The sequence below is a fragment of the Prionailurus viverrinus genome, chromosome C1 (genome assembly GCF_022837055.1).
Source record: "Prionailurus viverrinus isolate Anna chromosome C1, UM_Priviv_1.0, whole genome shotgun sequence".
Taxonomy (NCBI): domain Eukaryota; kingdom Metazoa; phylum Chordata; class Mammalia; order Carnivora; family Felidae; genus Prionailurus; species Prionailurus viverrinus.
In genome coordinates this window covers 55,544,296-55,556,851 of record NC_062568.1, presented here as the reverse complement: position 1 = coordinate 55,556,851, position 12,556 = coordinate 55,544,296, and the positions used below count along the sequence as shown (strand labels likewise).

Below are 12,556 nucleotides of genomic sequence, written 5' to 3'. Positions count from 1 at the left end.
TTAAGAGTTCTTTGTCCATTTTGGATAATAGTCCTTTATCAGACATATCTTTTGCAAATATTTTCTCCCAGTCTGTGGCTTGTTTTCTCATTCTTAACATTGTCAGAAGTCTTTAATTTTAATGAAATCCAGCTTATTAATTATTTCTTTCATTGATTGTGCCTTTGGTGTTGTGTTCTAAAAAGTCATCACTGTACCCAAGGTCACCTAGGTTTTCTCCGGGGTTGTCTTCTGCGAGGTTTACAGTTTTGCACTTTACATTTAGAGTGGGTGATCCATTTTGAGTTAATTTTTGCGTAGGGTTAAAGGTCTGTATCCACATTTTTTTTTTTTGCACGTGGTTGTCCAGTTGTTCCAGCACGGTTTGTGGAAAAGACTGTCTTTGCTCCTTTGTATTGCCTTTACTCCTTTGTCAAAAATCAATTGACTATATTTATTTGGATCTAGTTCTGAGCTAACTATTCTATTCCATTGACCTATTTGTCTATTGCTTACCAATACCACACTGTGTTGATTACTGTAGCTTCATAGTAAGTCTTGTGAAATCAGACAGTGTGAGTCCTCCAGCTTTGTTCCTCTTCTTCAATATTGTGTTGGCTATGCTGAGTCTTCTGCCTTCCCACATAAACTTTAAGATCAGCTTGTCAATATATTCCACAAAATAACTTACTGGATTCGTTTCTAAAACCTCCAGCTTTTGCTGATGTCTAGTGTCTGAAGAAACATGGCTGGTGGGTTGAGAGGTATGATCTGCCTTCTCCCACATCCACCCCATTCTGCTCTACCTTCTTTGTTGCTGGTCAGTGGAGGAAAAAGGAAGGAAGAGGTTCCTTTCTTGAAGTTTCTATCTCTCTGTTTATATTACCCAATCCACTATTTCATATTATCTGCTTTCTTATTAGTATTATTAGTGGAATACAACTCCATTGTTAATGTATTAATCATAGTTAATTTAAATTTTCTGCTTGACAATTCTAAAACCTGTGTCATACTTGAGTCTGATTCTGATGCTTACTTTGTCTCTTCAGACTCTGTTTTTTCCTTGCTTTTAGTATGCCTTTTACTTTTTAGTTGAAAGCCAGATATGATATGCTGAGTAATAGGAGCTAAGATAAATAGGTCGTTAGTGTGACTTTTGTGTTAATCAGCCTGGGAGTTGGGCATTGTTTAATGTTTGTTGTAGCTATAGATGCCAAAGTCTTCAAATTCCTCTAGTGCCCTGTTTTTGTCTCTGTTGTGTTTGGGCTTCCCTAAGAACTCCTCCTTAGATAGAGTCTGCATGTTGCAACTCTTTTGGCTGTGATCCACTGCTTTTATACTGGTATGGTAGGGGCATATAGGGGAAGGGAAATGTCCTGTAATCTTATCATTAAGGCTCAGGCATTTAGTGGGTCTGTGCCCCTGCATTGTGACCTTCCCAGCAGTTTCTTAGCTTCTTTTTCCTCCTTGGGTGAAAGAGAAAGACTAGAGGGGGCTACAATTAGAGAAATGCCCTTCCCCCATGTAAGATAAGGTTCTAGTAAAGTCTTCTCCCTGGACAGTAGGCCTTTGGTATGGAGAATGCTCTGGGTGTATTTCACAATACACTCTCTTCCCTTCTCCTGCCAGAGCCACTAGGAGATCTTTTTCGGCTCCTCACCAAGAGGACCTGGTCAGGTTCCAGGAGGTAAAACCCACAAAAGTGTAGGGGCCCACCTAAGACTGCCCCCGCCCCCAGGAGTTTCTCACTCTCAAGTCACTTCAGCAATTCATCAGAATTACCACTGTTAAAACATACACCGAGGAATATGAAAAGGTTTTTTTGACCAAAAATTGATTTGAATCTGGCATCCCCAAACTGGAAGTGGTCAGGAGCACTCCACTGACAGGATTTCAGGGAGATACTTTTATACTCAAAAGATGGAAGCCAAGTAAAGAAATTACTGACTTGCTATGGCTTCAAACCTAGTTGGCCATTTGTGATTGTACAGGCTTAGATTTTAGTTTCCTTAATTAAGCAGGCTGCCATGATGTTAGAGACACAACAGTCTAAAGCTTTCTCATTTAATTAACTGCACACCATTTAAGGGCACCTACCAGTCTGTGGCCTCTGTTCCAGGTGGGCAGATCCCAGGTGTGACCCCAGATTCCCTTGTCTCTCCCAATTCTGGGGTGGTGGTTTGCCCTGTAATCTCAGTCCTCTGATGGGCCCCAGAAAAGTCATTATTTTCACTTTGTTTGGCTCTTTCTTGTTGTATGGACACAGTAGTAACTTTTAATCTTTCTACATGTGGAAGCTGAAACTGGGAATCTATAACCCAATTTTGAACTAAGAACTTTAAAAAAGAAAAAAAAAGGCCTACCCAAGAAACCAAAAAGGTCTATAGATGATTTATTTTTCCATTATTTAACAAGTGGAAAACTTAGGTAGTCATTTCAGAGTGGTGAAATCTGTTTATAAGTCTGACTTAGGCCCTTAATTTCATACCGTTAACCAAAGAGTGCTGACACAAATGACAATTCTCATGAGACATATATTTCTAAGGCCTTAGTTGTATTATTTTAAAATGCCAAGGAATGTAACTCCTAAAAGTATAGCATTTCCACTAAAAAATAGAATATGATTCTCCCCACTTTTTTTTTATTTTTTTTATTTTTTTTATTTTTTTTAAACGTTTATTTATTTTTGAGACAGAGAGAGACAGAGCATGAACGGGGGAGGGGCAGAGGGAGAGGGAGACACAGAATCGGAAGTGTGCTCCAGGCTCCGAGCCATCAGCCCAGAGCCCGACGCGGGGCTCGAACCCACGGACTGTGAGATCGTGACCTGAGCTGAAGTCGGACGCTCAACCGACTGAGCCACCCAGGCGCCCCAATTCTCCCCACTTTCTAGCGATTTCCTCACTTCAAGTTGGAAAGGGGAAATTTGAAATCTAGAATGTCGTCGCTTTTGTTTGTTGACTCCTATTGTCTCCCTAATTGTTTAACCCCCAGAAGTTTTGCCTTCCCATCAGGATCAAGAGCTCATGCAGACCGGGTACTTTATCAGGCTTCTGCTTTAGCTTAGCACGTTGTTCTGCACACAACACAACTTTAGTAAATACTTGCATTACACTGGATGTAGACTTACAAGACTTTTTCTTGCACTGAGTTGCCAGAGTTCTGCCATGAGTTTTGGTCCCAATCTAGCTTGTTATTCTTATCTCTTGGCTTAAAATGTTGTGCCTTGCAAAAGGCTTCTGTGAGCAAACACTCGAGTCAAATGAATTACCCCCTTTCAAAAGGGCCTGAATATGGTTTTTCATAAGACCTATTACCGTGCCTTATACCTCATTATAACCTACTGGGGAGTTATTGTGCATTTTGTAATAGAGGCTAAATTCCTATTTTTCATCACCTGATTAGTATTTCTGAATTGGCTCCGGTGCCAAAAGGAATATTTTCCCTCACTGTTTCTCCTTTTCAGTAGTAATATAAATATAATAAAAAGCAGTAGAATGCATCCCCTCTCCAGAAACAAACAAAAACCAATTACGGTCAATCCTGAGGGAAGTCTTTGGTGGAGAAAGCCAAGAAAAGCCGAGAGAAAGCTGAATACCTCTGCCTTTATCTGTTCTCTCTGCCTAGCTTTTTAGGATCATATTTTCACAGACCAATTTGGATTCTTTCATGCCAAGGTGGGGAAGAAGAATTTTTATCCTCAGCACATGATTGATGTGCTGAAATGTATGCAGTTTAATCAGGGAGGGGTCTGTTCCTTTTTGGGCTTATTTGTGATGTGTGTTTTCTGGCTATAGGACAAAACATTGGGCAGCCCTAGGAAACACACCAAAGAGGCATTAATGAAGCCTCACCCTGCTAGCTCACTGTCCACCTTCCTTGCCCGTGGTGCAACAGGAAGAATGCCCGGGAGGACGTGGAATCGTGAAAGGGTGACAGGACTGGCATGTGGCAGCCCTGTCCCCATTCTGTGGCCACTGCCACCACCCTGCTGTGCAGGTCCTGGGTCTGCTTGTCCTTAAAGTAGTTCTTGCCCTTCCTGCACTCAGCTGTGTATCACAAGGAGACCAACTTCTGCAGAGAGTATTTCCCAGGCTCCTCTGGCCACAGCTCTGCTTTTAGGACTGGTTTTCTTACTCGGATCATCTCACTAATACCACCACGCTACCTTTTTCTCTCTTCTGCGTAACTTAATCATTTATAAGTGAAATTCTTTTCCTTACTTCTCTGGCCCCTGGTTGGAGGGAGATTGAAAGCAAGAGGGTTTTTGCCTCCCTCTTGGCCCTGGGAGGGCAGGCAGCATCCCTAGCAGCACCTCTACAGCTAGGACCTGGGGGCCCCCCCCCCGGGGTTCCGGCTTCTGCCAGGATGCCCAATTCAGTCTCCCGTCCCTCTGTCCCCCACTGGAGGGCTTCCTGCTCTGCTGACATCTGGATTTGGCATCTCTGTTACCCATTTGCCTTTGCAGGTCCTCCACCATCCATAAAGCCAGTTCCCAGCATTAAATTACCCCTGTGAGAAGTATTGAGTGGCTTCATTATCCTGCTTACCCTTTGACTGCTACCCATGTCCTTGGTATATTTGTCTTAGCCCTGGTGGGACAGCTCCTCCTCAATACCAAATGTTCTATCGTAACAAACACGCTTTTTAAAAAGTTAATTCAGACCAAGCATGATGCATCAGTGCTAATGTGTCATCTCAGTGGGTCACAGTGAATACTTATTGCTAAAGATTCTTAAAGTCAGGTCTGATACCTGAGAACTTAGAAGGGCTTAGATGCACTTTTCTCAATGGACTTGAAGTAAGCAGAACATTAACTCATCCATAGGGTGAGCAAAAATGTCTGTCAAAGAAAAATGCAGGTGGTATGGGGTTGTTGTATCTGCAGCATAGATACTGGAGTGGGATAGACCCGGATTCAACCCCCAGCTCTTCCAGGTATTAGCTGAATGAACTCAGTCCCTATATTTCTCTGGCTCTAGTTCTCGATAAAAAATGAGATAGCAGATATAAAGGTGCATGTGTAGACAGCGTGTATAAAAAGCCTGACACAGGAAATGCTTAGTCTTGCCCTTAGGGCTGCTTTTCTTGTTTTAATTCTCACCAATATTATTATCCTGCTTTTTTCCCTCCCCCATTTAATCTAATCATTTGTGAAATGACATTCCTTTCCTCATTTCTCTAAGGCACAGCTAAGGTGAAATTCCTAAAAGGAGCTTTACTTTGAAAGCTAAGGGAACCCAAAAAGGAGATAAGCAGATACAAAAGCAATAAAGCCACACTCATAATGGAGGGGTCTCTGAGCAGGCATTGGACAGTGATTTTGTTTCTCAGGGACCCGGTCTGCCTGTCACAGATGCCCTCTGTCTCACCACCTATGGCTGCTAGACACCACTGTAGTTCTTACAACATGGATTCTTGCCTCACTGGATATAGTTTCCCTTTCAAAGACAAATTTTTATTCCCCCAAAATAAAACTTTCCCTGCTTTCACCCTGCATGTGTTCCTTGGAGGTTTTATTTAAATAAAAAGACTGTCCCCTTCTCAAAGCATCCATTCATTGCATTACCCCTAAACCTAAAATCTTTGAGCCAAGGAAGGTTCTGAGAACGATGCCTTTCAACAGATTAAATAGCCTCTTGGTCCTGGAACTGGTACCAGGATTATGAGGCTGAATGGCAATGTTGCCTACATTTTACCTCTTCAGAAGTTACAAATCAAAGGAACAATTCTGGTTGAAGCCTGATGGTTCCTTTGCTTTCGTAATACTTTCAAAGGAATCAAAAAGTGAACTATCCAGATTAACTGACCTAGGGACCATTTTTAGCATTTTGTTCAAATATAGCCATCTCTGTAGAAACAAATGAAAAGATCCACTCTTCAAATAATGTTTCATTGCACCATCAAAGAATAAATACTCATCAGTAGTCCTCAAGCATGGGCATCTTCTTGACCTCTAGCTCAGCCAGCCTCTCAAATACTACTGCAAAGGAGAGTCAACTTTTTCCTGGGGAAGAAAAGATCGCCTCAGAAGCTAATCTCACATCCATCTACTCTAGACCACGTATGCCTGTACCTCTTCTAAGATGGGAAGAAGAAATGGGTTTCTATTTTCAAGAATAACCAGAAGCTTCTACAATTTACATATACAACCAGGCATAGTCCTGGACATATAAACCAACCCATGCAATGTAAAGAGGTCGGATGCATGACTGCTGGGAACTCACAACTCGGAAATAATCAGCATGTTTTAACTGCACACATTTCCAGAGCCCTGATGCATGCTGGTCTGGTGCTTTTGAACATTTTTTCAGGTGACTTGGGATCACACAGCTCTGTCTTCTTTGAGGAAGTAGTACAAACACAGGGCACGGTAGCTCTCCCATCTAGAGGTCTGCCCTAAGGGAATGTGGGCTATTTCCGGGCAAAGTCAGTCTCTGTTTAAAGCTCCTGTTGAATTGGACCACGCTGACGTTCCTTGGTCTAGATTCTTTGCTGGTTGTAAACATTATGCTGCTTAAATACTATAATATTGCTTGACACCTGTGCTCTAGTGATTTCCAGAGGGAGCAAAAAGTCTCCTTGATGCCAGGGAGGTGATGAAAATGTTTAAGTAAGTCAGTGAGATTTCATTCATTCTAAGTAAATCTGCATCTCACCTATGCTTTTCTTAAAGCTTTCCATTCTGTCCCTCGTTTCCTTAATTCTATTATAATGTCCAAAGCAGCAACTCATCTGAAATTTATTGTTGATAAAAAGGAAGGTATATGTTTATACATGCATATTTGTATTTAGGTACATAAAGTATTTTAAATTAATATTGACTTTTATTTCCTCCATTGGTTGTATTTTTTAAATTAGGACTAGAGGGAAAATCTACTGATTCATTTTCAGTGTAATGGCTTCAGTTTGCAAAAAGTAGAGTTTTCATTATAAAGTATAATAATGTCCGTTTTAGTTTTTTGCTTTTTGTTTGTTTACTGCTATAACAAATTACCACAGGGTTAGTGGCTTAAAACAACACAAATTAATAATTTTACAATGCTGTAGGTTAGAAGTCTGAAATGGGTCTCACTGGGCTAACAATGAAGGTGTTGGCAGCCAAGTCCTTCTGGAGGTTCTAGGGGAAGAGCCATATATTGCTTCGCCTTTTCCATCTTCTAGAAGCTGCCTTCCATCCTTGACTCTTGGTCTCTTCCATCAGCAGAGCCAGCAAAATCAGGCCAAGTCCAACTCACACTGCTGTCTCTCTAGTTCTAATGCTTTGCCCTCCCTCTTCCATCTTTTAAGAGCTCATATGATCACACTGGGCCCACCAGGAAACACCAGGATAATCTCCCTATTTTGAGCCTTAACTTAACCACATCTACAGAATCCCTTTTGCCACGTAATCTACTATAGTCACAGGTTCTGGAGATAAGGATATGGACATCTTTGGGGGGGGAGGCATTGTTTCTGCCTATCACAATCTCATAACTAAACCTATCATCATTTGAAACCTTCTGGAAGTGACATAAATAGCATTGTGTTAATGGTCCTACCGCCATCTTTAACACAAATCTTTCTCTTCCGTTTGGAAATGCCATTGCCAGACATCACAGAGAACTAGAGGGAAGGGTTTGGCAGGACTAAGGGACCTACCTGTGTAGCTGTGTAGCAAGTCATTTTCCTGGGATCGCAATTCAGCACCTTCATCTGAAGAATGTGGATAATAGTGGCAGCTTAATCTGTATCCTAGAGCTGTTCTTTCAGTCACGGAATCCTGAAAACTGTATACCACTTTGCAAATGACAGAGATGGTGCCCTAGCTGCCCCAGTGGGTCCTCGGAACTTGAGTACATAAAACCACCAAGAAGTATCATTTAGAAATTACAACTTTTTTTCCAAAAATACAAATTGAGGGAAAAGAATCTTAACTACATGACAGAGGATGAAATTGCTCATTTCCATTCTAATTCAGTACTTTATCCCTATCTCCCGAGATAGGTCATTTTAATCTCCATACATGTTTATCTTGTTTTGCTTTTTCTTCTGCTCTGATGTTTGTTATGCTTTGAGTAGATATTGATTCCCTTCTCATTAAGCCTGCAAACATCTAATCATTCCTATCTGTTTGGTTTTTTTCGTTTTTAATAATTTATATTTAAATTTTGGCAAATTGAAGGTCTAATTTTGCCCTTTGAATGCATCTGCATTCAAGTTATTCAGGCAGATTTTATCTCTTGTTTTTTTTTTAATTCTATTTTGAGTTTTATAAAAATGGATGTTTCTTATTATCCCCCAACCCATAATTTTCTTTAGTGTACTTTTTGTTTAATTTTCTTTTGCCTTAACATTTTATTTTTCAGACACCTCTCATTGAACCTCACGTTCCTCTTCGTCCTGCTAACACCATTACCAAGGTAATGGGATGTAGGTGGGTTGATGAACCTTCAGAGCCAACTTCTTAGGTAACCACTGGAGGCGGCCAGTATGTCAGAGCATCACATCAGGAGACCTCGGGTGCATTTTCTAGACATAACGACTATTCAGTGTGTATCAGTTCTCAAATAAAAGGGACATGTCATACAAGTGAACAATGTAAATATGTGAATGTGTTGTATTTTTCAAGCCAGAGTCAGAAAGTGATTTAAGTATTCATCTGGTTTGTTTTCCTTCTATAAATTCTCCCTCTTCCTCTTTCCCTCCTTTCACCTGATTAAAATGTAGGTTCCTTCAGAGAAGATCCTCAGGGCTGGAAAAATTTTACGAAATGCCATTCTCTCTCGAGCACCTCACATGATAAGAGATAGAAAATACCACCTAAAGACATACAGGTATGTGCAATAATTCTAAAGGCTGTGGCCTCCCTCAGATTCATGTTTAGTGACATTGGAACAAACTTGTGTTTTCTTGTTTTCCATCTATGGGTAGCATGTTTTATAATCCTCCAGGTTTTGGAAGATCTAAGTTTGTCTTAGATCCCTTCTTAGCTTTAATTATCCTTAATATTCCCAGCAGTTACTCCTAAACTAATTTGCTTGGACATTGGTTTAATTGTGATAAACAAAGAGAAGAAAACTTTTCCATTTCTGTTCGCTAGTGTTTTTTTAGGGGAACTATTAGATTTAGATGAGATTAAACTAACATTTACTTAGCATTTATTTCTGCTTGAAGCCCTCCACCAGGCCATTTTCCCTGTTATCCTATTTCATCCTCACCACAGCCCTGCTAGGTAGGTGTTAGGCCATTTTTCAGATGATAAAAGTGAGGCTCAGAGAGAGTAAATAGTTTTCCTTGTCCAAGTCACAAGTCTAGTGAGTGGCAGAGCCAGGGCTTAAGCCAACCAACCTTGGTTGATTTCCAAGTTCAGTGATCTTTTCATCCATTCTACCATTCATTCGTTCCACAAATGTGTTAAATACCTACTGGGCACCAGATGCTATTGTGTTCTAAGCCCCAAGGATACAGGAGTGAATAAAATATACAATGTTCTTTACGGAGTTTACTTTCTACTGTAGGATTTCATCCTAGTGTGCGTATAGTGAGTATACAACTCTATCACGTCTATAATTATTTAGAATAAGGAGTCATTATAGCTGTCACTAGAGTTAAGGAATTATGTAGTTGAATCTTCTGGGATGACTGAACACTGGTGGGTCAACTGAGGATTCATGTCTGATCTTTTAGCTTTTGATTTTTTTTCACTTCACCATGGGTTTAGGAACTGGAATGGCCTATGCATGGCACACAAGCTTTCACTTTTCTCCTTGCACCCGTGGTTTACCCTCATAGCCCTTTTTTAGCAGTCACTCAACTCTCCCATTTAGTCTAGACATGACCTCAGAACCCATCAGACTTGGCGTGAGTCAAAACCTATTCGATTCACATGAACCAAATTCATAAGACACAGTGAAAGCCAGGATACACATTTTAAAGTTAGCATGAAGGATAAATGTATTTCTATGACTGTCAACTATGATAGAACCTGTAAAATTAGACCTCATTCACCGTATAGGAAACCTTTGAGTACATGTGCCTCAAGATCCAGTCTGTTTCCCAAGGACAGAGATGGCAAAACAGGCAAATTCCTCCTCTTTGGATCACTTTTTCTGCACTCCTCGAAAACAAACACTCTTCCACTTGTGCTTGTCATGAACATGTTTATAAGACTAAAACTGACAGGATATTTGTTACATTAATTGACCTCGTCTTGAAGAGAATTTTGGAAATGAGATGGGATTTGAGAAACACTTTAGTCTTATCACGAAGACACATTCCATTTCTTAAGACAGACTATTCATCCAGCCCTTTTTTAAAGTTTACTTATTTATTTTGAGAAAGAGAGAGCATGCATGCCCACAAGTAGGGGAGGGGCAAAGAGAGAGAGAGAGAGACAGAGACAGAGAGAGACAGAGAGAATATCCCAAGCAGGCTCTGTGCTGACAGCACAATATTCTCTCTCTCTCTCTGTCTCTCTCTCTTCCTCAAAATAAATAAATAAACTTTATTTTTTTTAATGTTTATTTATTTTTGAGAGAGAAAGACAGACAGAACACGAGTGGGGGAGGGGCAGAGAGAGAGGGAGACACAGAATCAGAAGCAGGCTCCAGGCTCTGAGCTGTCAGCACAGAGCCCGACGCGGGGCTCGAACTCACAGACCGTGAGATCATGACCTGAGCCCAAGTCGGATGCTTAGCCGACTGAGCCACCCAGGTACCCCCAAACTTTAAAAAAAAAAATAACAAAAAATCATGTGTTACATATTCCCGGAGAGAGTTAAAGCACTTTAACTCCTCAAGTGAATCTCAAAATCTCATATGGCTAAAGGACCTTTTTCTTTTTAAGTCTTTGTTATTTTTTCCCCTGACTTAAGATGTGACTATGCTTTTCCAAGTGTGGACTTGCATTAGGGAAATTCTGTTAAAATATGTCATCTTTATGACAAAATGGAAACTAGAAGTCAGAAGCCGTAAACTCTTTCTTGCTCCATCATACTAACATTTTCAATCCCTGAAATACAGGTGTCATGTGTATTCCACACCCTATGACACAAATTAATGATCTGTTGGTAATAACCCATGGACTCATTTGGAAGCCAAAGGCATGATTTCTCTTTTCTGCACCCCAGTTTAAGTTCCTTGCCCCACATCTTGTACTTTCTAGTTCCATCTCTCTCCTCCTGCCCACCTGCTTATATCATGGCTGCAGTCTCCCCAGACACGGTATCCCCGCAAGTCATCACCATGCTAAGGTCTGCTGTCGATTCTAAAGTGGCTAGAGATCTTTAATGGAGAGGAAACTCAGTGATTCTATCAGCTGCAAGTGGCACAGCTGTGGGTCTTTGTTCTGTATGCTGACTGCAGGATTCTCATACCCTGAGCAAGGACCCAGGTGCTCTGAGATCATCTCAGAGTTCCTCTTAGTAAAGAGAATCGTTGAATTAAAAGCCACATGGAATCGATTAGTTTATACTTTTATGACACTTTTCCCGTTGATAAATTCTGAAATTAGAAGAGCCATGTTTTGACAGTTCCTGTGTTCGGAATGAATAGTTACTAGGTGCCCCCTTTGCTCATTGAAGCTCTTTTTGTGGGTGTAGACTGTTTTCAGAGTAGCCCTGGAAATCCGACGGCCTCCTCAGTACATCTTGCTTGCGAAATGTTCTAGGATTGGACCTGAATCAGGGCATCCCAGGAGCTTAGACAGATTTCAGAGTTCCTAGAACATTAGGGGCCATCTTTTCGTCCTCGTTTTTTGATAGATGAGAAAACTGAAAACCAGTGAGTTGAAACGACATGGCCAGACTCACACAGCTAATGTCTAGCAGACACAGTGCTGTATCTAATGACTCCTGCCAGGCTAAGCCTCTTCCTAAAGTGGCACAGCACCAGGAAACTCCCAGTTTAAAATAGAGAGGAGCTCCTGAGCTCAACCCCCCAGAGATGGTGCCATCCTTAGCCTGGGATGGGAGGCCACCAGTAGCAAAGACCCCAGCTGCTCTGTGACTTCCTGTGTTGGCCCTTGGGATTCATTCCTAGGGCTTCAAGATTCCATTTCCTCCTCTGAACCATCATGCCACAAACACCTGCCCTTCTCCCTCACCCCACTGAAGGTCTCAGTATTTCCTAATTATATGTTTCCTAACTAATGCACGCAGTTCACCCATCCTGACGAACTTACCACAGAGGGGCAACTTAGGGGTGAATGTGTGACTACGCAGAAAGCATGTGGAGCTCCTCAGATGACAAGCTCTGCAGAAGTGCTGATGCTCATTACATAGGACTTTTTTCAGAGAGATTTGCATCGCTAATTGCTTGTTTCTCCCAACACCCCTCTGGGGAAGATCAGTAGTATTACTTGAAAATATAAAGTGCTATATAATTTTGCACTTATACACCGCCTTTCGTGGAGCACCTCCAAGTGCCTCACAAACATTAACTCGTTCCTCACAGGCTCGGGTGAAGGAAGTCAGATGTCACTTTGCCCTCGTTTTGCACTGAGATTTTCCGGGACCAGCGAGACAAGAGAGTTCCTGGCCCCGGGCTTAGCTTGCTAGACAACACTCCCCATCTAGTGGCCCTTCGGTACCCCCTGG

General features: G+C 41.4%; 1 protein-coding gene across 11 annotated transcripts in view; it reads left to right on the top strand.

Moving 5' to 3' along the window:
• The window catches only part of RAPGEF4 (Rap guanine nucleotide exchange factor 4), a 294,734-nt gene that overhangs the window by 195,418 nt on the left and 86,760 nt on the right, over window positions 1–12,556 (top strand). For all 11 annotated transcript variants that reach the window (XR_007154849.1, XM_047871388.1, XM_047871390.1 and 8 more), the window contains 2 exons: window positions 8,328–8,381; window positions 8,689–8,795. Coding sequence is in view for 10 of the 11 variants with exons in the window: in XM_047871388.1 (XP_047727344.1) it covers window positions 8,328–8,381; window positions 8,689–8,795 (161 nt within the window). In the remaining variant the exon portion in view is untranslated. The remainder of the gene's footprint in view (window positions 1–8,327; window positions 8,382–8,688; window positions 8,796–12,556) is intronic.